Below are 15179 nucleotides of genomic sequence, written 5' to 3'. Positions count from 1 at the left end.
TCCAGGATAAAAATTGCTTAGGCCTGAAGACGGACTCTAGACCGAGATGTGGTGGTTCATGCGACTACTGTCTGATTAGTGATCAACTTCCGTCAGCTTCATCCCTGTTGTATCAGCTTTGATAGCTGTTCCCAAGCTTGGTCGACAGCTTCGAGCTTACAACGACTAATTTTCCAGGGGTTCGCTTCAAGACATGCTACAGCCTATGCATAAAGGTAATCAGGGCTGGAGACCGAGGTGCGGTGGCTCACGCGACTACTGCCTGATTAGGGATCAACCTGTGTCAGCTTTATCCCTGCTCAGTCAGCTTGAGCACCTATCACCAAGCTTATCTGCGAGCTTCGAGCCTCTAATACTCATTGACTCATTGTTGCACGTGAATTTTGCTAGAGGTATTCGAAGTGACTAGGTCGCATGATAAAATGCATTATTCAAGCCACATTTACGGTCTGCAAAGAAAAATCTCATTCGCTACAGTGTCCAAAAGTTGCATGTTCAAACAGAAGAATGAATTAGTCCGAACAAAGTACATAACATCATAACTAAACAGGAAAAATCACAAGATACAAAGAATTAAAACAAAGAAAGTCAACCCCCCAGAGAGATACGAAAAGTCCTCACCATTAACATTTCCATCGAATACAATAATCCATCATCACTGTTATTCAATGTTCATCTCTTTACATGGCCATCATAAGACCGAAGAATCCGTATACGAGACCCATGCCACTGATGAACTTGGATGCGGAAGCAGCGCCAGTAAAGACGGCAAGGCTGGGAGTGCTGGTGCCGGTGACTGTGATGGGAGAAGACTTGGTTGCGACAGCTGAAGACGCTCCATTGCCATTGTTACCGGATCCAGCACTCTTTGCACCGTTGTTTCCAGAGCCAGGTGCGTTGGATCCGGGTGCGTTGGAGCCAGAAGCCTGGGGACCCATAGCTCCATGGGTAGCAGCCATAGTGGAGACGGCGGGGCAGCTGGTGGTAGTGGTGTAAACGACACCATTGCTTGAGTAGACGATGGTAGAGACAACAGGAGCGTTCGAGCCAGCAGAGCCGTTTAAGCCAGAGTTGGCGCCGTTCTGGCCGACAGCGACGTTCGAGTTTGAGCCAGTGTTGGATCCAGAGTTGGAGTTTGAGCCAGAGGACATGCCGTTGGACGAACCAGTAGCAGCGGCGGAAGCAGGGCAGACGGTTGTGTAAGCGACTACGACAGTGCTGAGAGATGTAGTCTTGTCCTTGAGAGGGCAGTCTGTGACGGTAGGGGGGCAAGCAAGGATGGTTTGGACTGAGGTGCTGTAGAGGGTAGAGGTCACGTAACCGCTGCCGGTGGCCATAGCACCCGAGTTGGCAAAGGTGGCGGTGGTGAGGTATGTTAGCATCTCGGAGGCCGGGCAGTTAGTAACAGTCGAGGGGCAGGCAGTGACGGTGTAGACGCTGGTCATGGCACCACCAACTGCGTTGCCAGTAGCGATAGGCTGGGCCAAGGTAGGAGTAACGCCGGCCGGGCAAGCGACACCAGATCTGTTATCGACAGCGCTGGACTCGAAAAGTGCGAATGTGGTACCGATGTCTTGAGTGGCCGAGTTGAGATCTACGCAGCTGTAGAAAGCGCAGGTTGCAGTGTTGGCATCGAAAGCAGTACCCTTGCAGGTGACATCGTCAGCACAGGCCTTGACACAGCCAGCAAATGTTTGTCCTTGTCTCTTGGCCAAGTTGAGTCCAATGTTGATCGTAACGCCGAGGTATGTGGTGTTGTACTGGATGCCGAAAGTGACGCCGTCAACAGTGGTTTGGGAGGGAAGAGCGGATGATGAAGTGCCAGAAGCTGAGGCTGAAGAACCGCTGCTCGAGGCAACAGAAGAAGCAGATCCAGAGACTGAGGACGATCCAGTGACCGAGGAACCCGAGGTAGAAGCAACACGAGTGGGAAGACCGCTCAGAACAGACGAAGGGAGGTTGCTAAGAATGCTCGAAATGACATCGGTGGGCAGACCGGTAAGAACGGATGTTGGGTTGGCAGTGGATGCACCTGAGGGCAGAAGGCTGGAAGGAAGACCGCTGAGAATGCTAGAGACGACGCCCGAAGGAAGCTCGGTCAAGACACCTGAGGGAATGCCTGCAGGGAGAGAAGTGGGAAGACCGGTTGGAATGACATCGGTAGGGAGACCGCTCAGAATGCTGGAGACGACTGCAGTGGGAAGACCAGACAGAATGCTGGAAATCTCGCTAGGAATGTTACCTGTAGGAAGGCCGGTGGGGATGCCACCAAGGATGCTGGAGGCGACGTTTGTGGGAATCACATCTGTGGGAATACCGCCGATGATACTGGAGATCAAGCTAGGAACGATATCTGTAGGAAGGCCGCCGAGAAGACTGGTCAGAGGGGGAATGACTCCAGATGTAACACCACCGACTACACCGCCGACAATGCTAGTGACCTCGGGAATGATTGCAGAGGTCACACCGCCAACAACACCACCGATGATGCTAGTGACTTCGGGAATGACTCCAGATGTAACGCCGCCAACGACGCCTCCAACAATGCTAGTGACTTCGGGAATGACTCCAGATGTAACACCCCCGACTACACCGCCGATGATGCTGGTGACTTCGGGAATGACTGCAGAGGTGGCTCCTCCAACAACACCGCCGATGATGCTGGTGACTTCGGGGATGACTTCGGAAACGGCGCCAGAGACAGCTCCTCCAAGAATGCTGGTGACTTCGGGAATGACGGCAGAGGTAGCACCACTGACAGCACCACCAAGGATACTGGTGACTTCAGGGATGACTCCAGAAACGGCGCCAGAGACAGCTCCTCCAACAACGCTGCCAACAGCAGAGCCAGCAGCGCCGCCGAGGACACCGCCCAGAAGACTGGTGACTGGGGGGACGACAGCCGAAGTGGCGGCAGAGACGACGCCGCCGACAGCAGAACCGGCACCACCGACAACGCCGCCAACACCACCGACAATGCCACCAACACTACCGAGTTGAGCAGACGTACCCATGGACTGAGCGACAGCGGCTGCGAGAGCCAATTTGAGGGAGTTGACCATGATTAAATGAGTGAATGAAGGAAATATTAGTCCTAGTGGGTTAGTAAAGCGAAGGAATGACTAGATGAAAGAATGAAAGACTGGATGAGAATGAGAAGGAAAATGATGAGCTCGAGCAGGTCTACTTATACAGCTCTGTGTGATGGACTTCGAGGAGAGTGCTTGATGAGCTGTGAATGTTGTGGCTCGGAGAAGTGCGGATATGATCCATGGATGTTCAAAACAATCAACATTTACGGCTCCTGAGCAAGCAGATGAAGATTCAGTCTGCGTGGTCGCTGAACGATGAAGGCGAGCGTTGTGTCCAGCCGCAGCATCTCAAGGGTGACACTGAGCACGTCGAGGAGACGAGTAGGTTGAGTATGTGATATCACTGCACGGGAGCCATGCAATTCTGAAAGAAGCATCATTGAGCATCTGCATGGGAAATTAAGCAACTGTCAAAACGTGAAGGAGGAATCTCGATGCTTATGATTGACGGCATGAACTAATGTCCGATCAAAACCGTGCCGTGGCTCTTCCTGCATCATCGCGGTTCCAGAACAGATCTGTGAGCATGTATTCTGGGGTGGAATATGTGATTGGCTGCGGCGGAGGCGAGTCCGTTCCATGACCGAGGGTACCCGAATTCGTGACTCTCCTGCATAACGTTTCCATGGACCATCCAGTGTATACCGTAGAGACACCAAACATGGGGCGCCGTGAGACAAGTGGAGATTGCTTTACCTGATGTTGTTAATCATTCTTCACGTCAATTTGCCACGACTTGCGATGATCAACGAAGACGGGTATGGCGCTGGTCAAAGTCGACGCGAGTTGGTATCGCTACCCCAATTTCCTCGCAGGGATGAGCTGTGCAAGAAGAAGAAGGACCAATTTGTGCACCACAAGTGGTGTCACACTGTGGGCCGTCGCAAGCTCGTGTTTCACGAATTGCTCAGGAAGGCTAAGATGGGGTTCAACAGCACATTACATATCCATATCCTCTAGATCGCATGGCAAGAGGAAGTTACTTCATGCTCGAACATCAAGTGCATCCCACGGTACAATGCACGAGTGGCTAGAAGATGATTGTTGCATCCTTCAGTTACAAGTGGCAGGGTGTGAGGGTCGACGGGCACTGCGATGAATGCAATTCGCATGCTGGACAGACACTGCAAAGAACTCGGTGTCCTGGTGGCCTCGAGAAAATTAACGCAGAGTTGAGCGTCAGCGTAGCATGCTTTCGAGTAGTATGACTCCTGGTGAGGAGTGCTCCATGCAGCAGGTGAAGAAGATGGAGGAACGAGAAAAGACGCTGATGATTGCCTACCCCGCACGGCGCGAAAAAGCTTGATTGTTTCAGCGTCTCTACATTTCGCCATCAAAGATTCGACTTGACAAAATGCAGCCTTCCACTCATTGCAAGCAACAAAGATGGGCAAGAGAAAGCGCAACACACAGGTGGCAGCACCGCAGAAACAACAAAAGGCTACAGACCTTCCGACACCAAACGACAGTGATGACGCGCCGATCGAGAACGTGTCGCACATCAGCGCCGTCACGTCGACCGAAGAGCTGGAATTGAGCGTCGACACTCTGCGCACTCTGTCGCGATACCCTGGACTGATCAAGTCGAAAGCCTGCAAGGATCTACGCGCTGCCGTGTACGACTTCCGGCAGGCGTGCAACACGGGCGTCAACTCGGCCGCCGAGGGCACAAACCTGACGGCGCGCATCTCGGGCGCTCTGACCGACGCAAAATACACCGATGCCCTTGTCCTTCTCGCCGAGATGCGCATTCGCGGCGAGACACCAAAGCTCGGGGCTCTCTGCAGGTGGGTGCGCGACTTGGACGTCGTCAGTGGCTTGTCAATGCAGCCAGAGGGAGTGAGCAAGGTCGTCGTACCGCGCTCAGCAAAAGACAACGAGTTGCTGCGTGTGCTGGACGCCGTCCTGAGAGTCACCGGCCCGACAGACACAAACACAAGAGCCGCCCTCGACTCGGCAGATGCCATTGCCCTGCAGCAAGTCTGGAATCTGCGCGACAAGACGCCGCTCGAGACACGTCAGAGCGTCCTCGACAAGACAATCTTCGCCGCCTGCCCACCAGACCTTCGCGACCGCTTCCGCATCATCGACACGACCGCCGGTCCGAACCGCAAACCTCCAAATCTCCATCCTGCCGTCCTCTACGCCTCACAAGACAACGCCATCCTGCTCGGTGATGCGCCCAAGACGACCGTCTTCAAACATCCCGTCGTGCCCAACCTTCGCCTCATCAAAGACGTCCTGACGCCAAACGAATGCACCTCCATCATCGCCGCCGCCGAGACCATCGACTTCATCCCCGACGCCCCAATCCGCGACGACGGACAAGCCACAAGCATCCTAGCCCACAACTTCTACTGGATCGCCGACCAAGCCTTCCATGACAAGCTTTGGGAGAGAGTCCGCCCTTACGTGCCAGAGGAATCACAAGGTCGCAAGGTCCGCGGCATCAACCGCAGATTTAGAGTCTACCGCTACGTCCCTGGTGCAGAGTATAGATGCCACATTGACGGCGCATGGCCTCCTTCTGGTATTGACTCCGTGACGGACAAGTACCAGTACGACGCTTCTCCTGCAGATGCCCGTCAATCCTCTCTCTACACCTTCTTGATCTACCTCAATGACGAATTTGAAGGTGGAGAGACTTCCTTTTTCATCCCCAGTATTCGCGAGGGTGTCATGAATGCCTATCCAGTCAAACCCATCATGGGAAGTGTTGCTGTCTTTCCTCATGGCGAGGCACAAGGTGCGCTACTTCATGAAGGCACTGGCGTAACGAAAGGTGCCAAGTACATTATTCGTACTGATGTCGAGTACGATGTCACACCTTCGGCAAGTTGATGAACTCTCTTTCGCTTTCCACTCTGGCGTTCCGGGCGTGAGAAAGGGCGTTGGGCATGGGCGATCTACTACCATTCGTTCTACATGGTTGACCAGTATGATGCATATATGTCTGACATTGTCAAAATCACAACTTCATTCGCTCTGAAGATGCACTTACTCTCCCATCCATCGAATAAGCGGGATCTTTTGATTCGAGCAAGTACAAATAAGACAGAGAAAGCTGCTGTAATCGCTTCCTTAACCCAACTACCAAACAACCTGCCACGACGCCTTGCTGAAGCCCACAATCTGCGAAAAGGCCTGGTCACGATCATCCATATCAGCCAACACCCACTCCTCATCTCCAAGCTTGCTCTGAATACGCAGGTCCTTTCCACTATCCTTTCCAGGAGTCATCTTGCTCTTGGTGCGATCAATCTTTTCCAGCTTGGCAAGTAGGTCATAGTTGAGCACAAACTCGACTTTATGGCCAATGTTGGTCTCGAATCTGATTGATCTTGCACTGATGATGAGACGGCCTCTGTCTTTGTTGATGTGCGTGGGGTAGAAACCGTAGTCTTTGTTGAGTGCGGCGTCTGTGCTTGGGTTTTCCTTTTGCTGTTAGCGGGTTCCTTCTGCTTGGAGCGACTTGATGGCCCACTCGGCTGTAGCAATAATGTGTCAGCCATCAGTATGTCGTACCTCAAGAGCGTAAAACAAAGACCTACCATGGGTTGGGATGTTCCAAAAAACACGTCTAGGCACCGAAGCGAGTAGGCGGTACTCTGGGAAGTTGGTGCCCAGAGGGAATAAGCCAAAGAAGACGACACCGGCACCGAACAACGATGACTTGACCAAGATGTTGATGGGCACGAAAGTGGTGACGACGATGCCAGACACAAGGATTGAAAGAGTGGCCATAGTTCTACTAGGCACTCTCCATTCGTAGAGGCTTTCGAAAAGTCAGTCGTGATGCATCAGGAGAACGACAAGGTGAGACGAACTTGCGCAGAATCTCAAACATGTTGGCCGCGTCGGCAAGCTGGATCATGACCCAAGGACCCATGACTTCTTGGAGCCTCTCCATCCAAGATCCATCTCGTTGCTTCTCGATGAACTCTGTGAGATCGAGGGGGTCCTGCGACTGTTCTTCGGTGCGTTCGAGGTCAGCGCGAACATCTTCGAGTGTCTTTTGAAGCATGCGGTGTCTCAGAACCAGATAGACGAGGCCTGATAGCTGTAGTTTGTGGTCAGCGATGGGTTCAGAAGACAAGAGAAACTCGGAGGCACGTACAATGCCCGGCAGTAAGAGACCGTAGTAGACCAAGGTCATGTAAAGCACAAGGACGACGGCTGTTGTGGTCGGATTCTCCCATCTGTAGATCTGTCGCGTCATCATCATGACTCGTTGGAAGGCAGCAGATGCAATGATGACCCGTTCAATATTGGGCATGATGGACTCTTTTGTTGGAGCGGGCGGACTTGAGCCGTAGCCAATGTATTGACCGCCGTACTGCTGGGCGTAGTATTGAGTGAGCTGCAAACATGTCAGTAACTTGTAAGACTTTGGACAGTGAGAAATAGCCGTACATGGCGCCCGTATTCATTCCAGTCGATGGCAGTGTCTCCTTGAAATGTTCTGCGCTCAAAGTCCGACAGAGGTTTTCTCGAAATATTGTCGGGTAGTACGCGGCACTGAGTGACATGACGATCCGTGGTCCATCTGACGTACATGTTTTGGCGATCCTTGATGAGATGGTCGCGCTCTTGAATGGCAGCTGCCTGTTCTTCCTTGGTTGCTGCGCTTTCAACACGATCCTCAGCCTTGATAAGTTCCACCTCTTGACCATGTGAGATCTCCTTGGTCGCAATGTTGGCAGTTGCCTGGTCGCTGCTCTGAGCAGAAATCTTGTCTTTGATCGTGTCGACGGGGTGGTGAAGCAAGCCATGTACAGAGATCTTGGTCGGTTCTGGAAGGTCGTGGCCGAGGCGGGATCTGTATGCCTTGACCGTCGAGTCGTTTGCGAGGATGGGCTGAGTGTCGGTCGGAGAAGTGTCAGAAGGCTTGCTGATATGCAGAGCTTTGCGCAACTTCGCAGCGGCCGCGTGTCTTTTGCCGTCGAGAGAGTGGCGTAGACTGTGGTCTGTGGATGGAGCTGGAGGGCCGGGCAGGACGGGATTGGTGAGCTGGATTTGGCCATTCTTGTTGATGACTGCGCGACCGAGGGCGCCGTCAGTATCGAGATACGGCTTCGTATCCATGATGGCTGCCGACTGCCGACTGCCGTATCTTGTTATGTGACGTGATGGTGTTTGTCGCAAGGTAGAAGTCGAAGATTCAAGCTGTGGTGAAGGGCGTGGTTCAATTGGCGACAAATCAGGAAACTCACTTGAACTCGCTGTGAAAGTCACGCAGAGCAATCAAGTTTGGCCGCCATGGCGTCAGCGACTGGTCATCCTCACTCTGCAGCCGTTAGAACAATCAAGACTATTAAGTTCGTCGTGGGGATGGAATCGTGACCGACGAGCCTCTTGCGTCTATTCTCTCACATTCCTCGTTGATCAAAACAGCCACATCGCAGAGACCAGACTTTCGAAAGACCGCTAATCGAATATGCATACTACAGTATTGCTGCAAGCACAAAAGCTTGACTCTGCTGCCGTCAGTGCATGTTGCTCACGCCGGAGCCGACTCCGAAACGTCAAACGGAGCCTGAAGACCAATGCCGAGCCGCATGCAGGCAACCTATGCATCTGCTTCGACCGTCGCATGTCCTCCAACCTCTAATTCACTGAGAATCTGAGTGCCGACCACTTTTCCAGTCCTCTCGAAGAAGATTGCCGCGATTGCCTGGACACCGTGGATTGGCTCGTACTTGTACTGCTTTCTGTGTACCTCTTCCCCGCCTCTCTGGACAATGTCGTCATGACCTGTAAATGTCATGTCTTTTGCGTACGACCCAACAACGCGACTTGCAGAGATGCGCCCGTCATTGTCCAGGTCTTGCTCGAGGATGGCGCCGTTTTGTTCCAGAATTCGATTGGTATGTGAGTTGCCTGAAAAGTCATTGACCGAGAAGAGAATGTTGTCATCGATCACGAAAGAGCGCTTCGCATTGGAATTGCTGCCAGGGCTGGAGCCATCATCGGAGAGAAGCCCGTCCACTGCGTCGCTAGTCTTTTCTACGATATCTCCGACCCCTTGGCCGAGTGTTGCAATAATGGGATTGAGGTCAAGTGATCCGAGCACATCATCGACCATCTGCACGAGGTTTTCGAGTCGCGCTTCCAGCAAAACTTTGGCCTTGACGTCCTGAATGAGGAGATGGACTCGCTCGATTGAAAGGTCAACACCAGCGCTGAATTGTAGGAGCTCCAACACTTGAAGATCCAAATTTACTTTGGCTGTCAAGTTGTCGACATCAATGTCAATCTCTTTGACTGATACAGAAGCGTTTAGGAAAACGTCAGGATCCGGGTATTGCAAGCTCGCATTCTGCCTTGTATTCGCCGTAGAGTAGATGACCGAGTCGTCGTCGCCTTGAAGGGTGAGATTGTATCCGACATAATTTGAATCTGATGAGGTGGCAGATACAGTCAAGCTCAGTACGAGAGCAAGAAGACAGTTGAACATGAGCGACAGCATGATGAGTTCTGGTGCGAGCCGCTTTATACGCCTTGAGCCATGTAGCGACTTGAGACCGAGTAAGAAGAGATGAAAGCGTCTCGTAGTTCAGGAAGTAGGGTACACAGCAGTTGTGTAAGTCAGGTCTTTTCCCTCCTGCTCTTTGCCTCAAGCCCCAGTTGTCACATCGAGACTTGGAGCGCATTGCGACACAGGCGGCTCATGACACACACGAGCGGTAGGATATCGCGCCACCATATTGACAGAATTCTGCAAACTTGGACTATGAGATGCCAAACAAGTAAGCGAGACGTGGGTGCGAAACTAGTCGTTTCACAATTCGAGCCGTCCGAAAATTCGAATTCCAATTGGCCTGTCTGTGCGTCATCTCACGCCAAAAAGCAGGAACTCCCGTTTGACGGGGAGACTCGGCCGACTTCTGGTCCTGATTGTGAGAACCGAGATGAATAATAGTAGTCGCAACAGGTCAGACGGCTAGAATTGTGATCATGTTGTAAAGGTTGTTCGTGACAATTGATAGAACCGACTGCGACTTTCAGATAGTTGAAGGGTGCGTTCCTCTTTCATCTTACGCCCATCTTTCTCTACTGCCATTTCTTTCCGCGCCTAGTCATGACTGTCCGCTCAATATCAAGCGCTCTCACACTTCTTGCGACAAGCATTCTCGCTATCCAAGTCGCCGCGCAAACTGCTGCTTCACCCCCAAGTACAGCCACGGCACCGCGAACAACCATCTCCGCTCGTAACGGTACGACAAGCACAAGCTCACGTTCAAGTGCAGCAACCCAAGGCGCACCTCCAGATGTCTATCTTAATGTCCCGGAGCTTCATGTCGGTCGCATCGAATTGACGGTCGAGAAGTTGAGTGCCGATCTCAACCTGAATGCAAAGGTTGCCAATCTTGTACAACTGAATGCTGGGGTGCAGCTCTCCGTCGAGAAGGTTAATATCACGATTGCTGAAGTGGATGCTGAAGTTGAACTTGTCATTCGTCTTGGTAAGTAATTGCGACACAGGTCTTGTGTCCTTTGTATTGATCTCATAGCAGGTCATCTTGTGGACATCGTGGGTCGTGTCTTTGATTCTCTGGACCTAAATCCTCTTTTAATCAACACAATCGGCAACGCCACGAGTCTCGTGGGCAATGTTGTTAGTGATATCGTCGGTGCAGTTGATGGCTTGCTCGGGTCCATCACACAGGGCGGAAGGACTTTAAACTTCCTTGTCGACAATTTGGGCAATATTGTGCAGGAGGTAGGCGGCGTCAGTTCGATTGTCGGCGATTTTACGAAGAACATGACAGAGACCGGAGTCACGAAGAGTGTTGGCCAAGGACTCACACAGAAAGAGTATTCGTATTCGCCGCTGAATGCACTTGTGGACATTGTATTCAACACTGCAGGTCAGGTTGTACAAGCAGTGGTGCAGAAGAAGAATGGAAGCAGCAGTGGAAGTGTAGGTAATGCTTCCAACTCCACGGTACCTGCTTCTTCGTTAAGAAAGCACTAGGCTAATGCAATAGTATGGTCCTTCTTCACTAGTATGGCATGAGTTCTGCTTAGTTTAACAAGAGTCAACCGAGGTCCGAGGAGTAAGGACTGTAGTAACAGCAAGCTGGCTCGCCGACTTATAGTCGCTTAGATCGTGCTTGTAGGGTTTAAGGATAGTACCGACCGCGGTCGAGTCTGTGTTTAAGAAGATCTAGAAGTAGGGATCGAAGAACATAATTACTAATTTAGCAAGGAGAGGAAAGAATTTATTTATCTATACTAGGTTAATATAGAAGGGAAAGGATAAGTGCTATACTAAGTAGGAAAGTAGATAGATAGGGTGCGTAGTAGTGAAGGATAAGTTATAAAGGTTATAAAGACTATAAGAACAATTATAAGAGGCTGTTAGAACCGTCGCATCATGACATCCCAAACTGGTACGTTATAATGCTAAGAATGCCTCGGCGATCTTAGCAGGAAGAAGGAAGGCAAATGTATGTTGACATCGAATGCCCATCTAACAACCAACGCAATTACGACTTCCAACGCACTTAAAGCAAGCAGCCATGAAACACGCTACATGAGCATAGACATTCAAGAGTCTTCCTAAACTACAGTTGTTTCGTCGTCCATGACTCATTGCAACGCCTGACTCGATTTTCGCTCTCAAGCCACGTTTCAGCGTGTCTTGTGTCCGCCTGATTTCCTCAAAGTCGATGAAGTCCTCCAAATACCCACTACCACGAAAGGTCTTCTTCTTCATCTGGCCACTTCTGATCTTTCTCCTTATCTCTCTTTCGTTATGCAGCCCTGGACGAACTTTCTAATCGTCATTGTCACCATTTTCGCAGCCTGTGAGTCCGCATCATCGGCAACAGCCATCTCAAGCGACACTGCCACTTACGTCGCCCCATTGATAGAGACTTGCCCAGTCGGGACCTCAACCTGCGGTAAGATCAAAGACAAATATCTGGTCATGCTACGTGAAGGATGCGAACCCTCCTCCCACCTTCCCTACATTTCAAGAACCCTCCACGTTGACGATCCAGCCAAGGAATGGCGGATGAAGTGGCATGGCGATGGCGTCTATTCCGTCCATGAAGCCTCAGCAGATTCAATCGACCTCCTTCGTCGAGATCCGGGAGTCGAGGAGATCGAAGAGGGGTACTGGATTCGAATGGACGAAGTTGATCGATGCCGAGACCCAGCGTATTCGGAAGAGGAAAGAAGGCAGTGTTACGATGCGAGCTCGGTTGATTCACGCGAAACTGTTGTGTACTTAAAGGACGAGTGGCGAGCTTCTGCTGGGACATCAGAAGACGACAAGTCTGAAACCTCGACTTTTAGAGGAGAGAAGAAGGAGCTCTGAATTATGCAGAGTAGCTTCAAGATCACTGCGACTGATACCTTTGAGCCTCACAACCTCATTCGAGTCACACGAGACGCAACTGGATGATCCGAGACGACGCTTGATTGGTTCAAGTGGTATCTGACAAGGTTGCGACCTGGCAATCCAATCGAGGGCTGTTTGAGACCATGACATCTTGAGCTTCAAAGTATTTACAACATTCTGACGTCCCGAATTACCGCTCCAAGATCTCGTCGGCTTACCCGAGCTCGTTGCAATGACACAGCCAAAGGGGCGGGTGACAATTTTCATCAAGTCAAAATTGGAGTATCTCTACTCAATGGAAAAATAGTGCTGAATCATACAACGAATGGTCGGGATGAGAATCTCGATATCGCCTTCGCTGCTTGCGCGAGATATCTTTGAGTGGGATGTTGCGCTGCCTTGCAGTCGAATCAAAAAGTAATAGCCCGAAGGTTGGCAAGCCTTGGATGATGTTATTGCAAGATTAGCACAAACTGGTTAGCTGATCCGAAAAAAAGGCATACACATGGTGGCACATTCGACACCATACAGCCGGAATTAGGCGTCCACGCAATCTTCTTGCAACTTAGTACAAATCAACTAGCATGAATCGCCAGTGTCGGTATTCTCAGTTGCAGAAGTCGTGAGAATTCACCACCCCCGTCTTCGAAGTCGATAGCTCTAAGCTCTGAATTCTAGCTAATTCATCGTTATATACTAAATTCCTCGTGCTATATAGCTCTTCTCGCTCTAAATTTAAGTGGTATAGCTTAAGGTAACTGCTCGTCAGTCGATGTCAGTTTTCTAGAGGTATTAACCTATCTAATAGGCACCGATTTAAGCTCTAAACTATGCCTCTTAACGAGCATAATAAGGACCTTATATAGGCTATACCTTACGACGACTACGACGTTAATACTGTCGCTACAGTCGTTCGATATACACCTCGTAGTACGCTCTACCGTATATAGAAGAATATCGAGCTCTTTAGGTAGGTTCGAAGGCCTCCTTCGGCCCTTAAGCGTATAGGAGCTCTACGTAAGATTACGCTAATTATACGCGAATACCTAATAGATCTGCTCTCTAAGAGGAACGACCTCTAGTAGGAGGAGCTAGTATTCGAATTATAGTGTTAATTCGACGTAGCGGTCGATAAGTTAACTATCTAGAGGCTCTTAAAGGAAGAAGAGCTATCTAATAAGGTTAATACGCGTATTATAAGTAGCTAATCTAATGCGTAATAGAGTGTATACCTTAAGTAATTAGCTAAGTTAATAGGTCGAGGTCTTAACGCTAGTATCGAACCTATAGATATATTATTTTATCTTAATAAATCTGTATATAGCGAGAAGGTAATGTTCCGTCGTCGTTTATAGAGTTAGATAAGCCTACCTACGTATATAAGGTTAGAACTAGTTAATAAGACTCGATACTTAGTACTACTAGCTCTAGATATATATAGGTACCTATATAGCTCGTCCCTTATCGTCGAGGGAGCGGTTACCTAAGCTATATATAAATACTAGCTAGAGGCGGTAATCTTACCTTAGTACGAGCTATTCCTAGAAAGGAGGTTAATTATTATTATAGATAATTACTCGACCTATTATTTAGATAAGGTATAGTTAAATTTTATTAATACCCTTATAATAAACTGACTAGGGCAGATTACTAATTTAGGCCGCGAATTTAGTATTTATATATTATACATTCCTCTATATTTAATATATCTTAACCCTATTAAATTAACCTTCTACCTCTTAAAATAATGGCTCCGTCGCTAGCGAGACCTTACTTCTAAGCTAAAGGACTTTTAAGAGCCTATAGACTATAAGAAGGTATAGATATTATACCTCGAGTAGGTAGTTATATAGGCCCTTAAGGAGGTAGACATTAGGAACCTATTCGTACGTAGTTAAGTCCTATTAGATCTTATAATTACTACTACTCGAGCTAGTAGAGCTAGGGCCTAAGGCCGACGAGAGTCGCGAGGAAGGGCCTTCGAACTCGCTTAAAGCGCTACGGCAAGGGTTAAATGCTAACGGGTTATATCGTCGTTATTAACGCTTATAATTATCGACGAATTTAGTAAGTTCCTTATAAAGGGTTATACGAAGGCTACTTTACTTAATAACTCGCGATAATATATCGTCTAACGATACGTATAGTATCTTTAAGGTCTAATAGTCCTCTTCGAGTACTACCTTCGCTCGATTAAGGCCTATTAACTAGTCCGGGTAAGCTAATTTTATACTATCTTAATAGTCCTTCTAACTAGTAGAGGTATTTAGCTCCGGCGGTATAAGCGAGACCTATCGAGGGGTAGGAGTAGCTAGTATAGTCGCCGGCGGCGGCGTAAAGGTCTTATAGCCGATATAGATGTTATTTATAGTACCTTAAGAAGGCGAACCTTATATAGTATTCGGTCGTCTCTAAGGTTACTTCTTAAGGTTAGCTTCCTTCGCCTAACCCTAGGTTAAAAGGTCCCCTGCCCTCGGGGCCTTTTCCCCGCATCCCGCCGGCCGATCGGATCCCGCGAGCCGACCTCTAGACCTGCCCTTAGGGCCTTTTTACCCGTACGCTAAAGTCATTTTTAATCTCTACCCGTACAGAGCTAAAAATTACAGCGTGTAAAAGTCCGCCTCGACATCTAGCTAGTATACCGACATCTCTACCGTTCGAGCCGTAGTTACGTTATTCGATTATATGTTAAAGACAGCCACTCGTCTCTATTCGACGCGACGCTAAGACGCGAC

General features: G+C 49.7%; 5 protein-coding genes across 5 annotated transcripts; 3 read left to right on the top strand and 2 right to left on the bottom strand.

The window, feature by feature from the left end:
• Nucleotides 1-4478: 4478 nt before the first annotated feature.
• Nucleotides 4479-5933, top strand: AUEXF2481DRAFT_71350 (uncharacterized protein; the record flags this gene model as incomplete). The annotated part of the gene is made up of 1 exon (XM_013483464.1): nucleotides 4479-5933. The coding sequence occupies one exon, from the start codon at nucleotides 4479-4481 to the stop codon at nucleotides 5931-5933; it is 1455 nt and encodes a 484-aa protein (XP_013338918.1).
• Nucleotides 5934-6185: 252 nt separating this feature from the next.
• Nucleotides 6186-8419, bottom strand: AUEXF2481DRAFT_704308 (uncharacterized protein). Its single transcript, XM_013483491.1, has 5 exons — nucleotides 7506-8419; nucleotides 7210-7452; nucleotides 6920-7152; nucleotides 6644-6867; nucleotides 6186-6580 (listed from the first exon to the last, which is right to left on the bottom strand). Exons 1-5 carry the CDS (start codon nucleotides 8175-8177, stop codon nucleotides 6537-6539), a joined length of 1416 nt encoding a protein of 471 aa, XP_013338945.1. The 5' UTR covers nucleotides 8178-8419; the 3' UTR covers nucleotides 6186-6536.
• A 242-nt stretch (nucleotides 8420-8661) lies between these two features.
• AUEXF2481DRAFT_71414 (uncharacterized protein) lies at nucleotides 8662-9549 on the bottom strand (the record flags this gene model as incomplete). The annotated part of the gene is made up of 1 exon (XM_013483472.1): nucleotides 8662-9549. The coding sequence occupies one exon, from the start codon at nucleotides 9547-9549 to the stop codon at nucleotides 8662-8664; it is 888 nt and encodes a 295-aa protein (XP_013338926.1).
• Nucleotides 9550-10043: 494 nt separating this feature from the next.
• AUEXF2481DRAFT_103117 (uncharacterized protein) lies at nucleotides 10044-11070 on the top strand (the record flags this gene model as incomplete). The annotated part of the gene is made up of 3 exons (XM_013483477.1): nucleotides 10044-10104; nucleotides 10165-10558; nucleotides 10607-11070. The coding sequence occupies exons 2-3, from the start codon at nucleotides 10174-10176 to the stop codon at nucleotides 11068-11070; spliced, it is 849 nt and encodes a 282-aa protein (XP_013338931.1). The 5' UTR covers nucleotides 10044-10104; nucleotides 10165-10173.
• A 783-nt stretch (nucleotides 11071-11853) lies between these two features.
• On the top strand, nucleotides 11854-12420 carry AUEXF2481DRAFT_33951 (uncharacterized protein; the record flags this gene model as incomplete). The annotated part of the gene is made up of 1 exon (XM_013483448.1): nucleotides 11854-12420. One exon carries the CDS (start codon nucleotides 11854-11856, stop codon nucleotides 12418-12420), a length of 567 nt encoding a protein of 188 aa, XP_013338902.1.
• Nucleotides 12421-15179: the final 2759 nt, after the last annotated feature.

Source organism: Aureobasidium subglaciale (assembly GCF_000721755.1).
Source record: "Aureobasidium subglaciale EXF-2481 unplaced genomic scaffold scaffold_42, whole genome shotgun sequence".
NCBI classification, from domain to species: Eukaryota; Fungi; Ascomycota; class Dothideomycetes; order Dothideales; family Saccotheciaceae; genus Aureobasidium; species Aureobasidium subglaciale.
The sequence above is the reverse complement of the archived record's forward strand: the minus strand, read 5'-3'. Positions and strand labels throughout refer to the sequence as shown.

Excerpts from the sequence above, each read along its gene's own strand:
- AUEXF2481DRAFT_704308 (XM_013483491.1), bottom strand. The coding sequence starts at position 8,177 with ATGGATACGAAGCCGTATCTCGATACTGACGGCGCCCTCGGTCGCGCA. Across the intron at positions 7,153-7,209 it reads GTCTCTTACTGCCGGGCATT|CTATCAGGCCTCGTCTATCT; the intron begins GTACGTGCCTCC and ends CACAAACTACAG. Across the intron at positions 6,581-6,643 it reads TTGGAACATCCCAACCCATG|CCGAGTGGGCCATCAAGTCG; the intron begins GTAGGTCTTTGT and ends TTATTGCTACAG.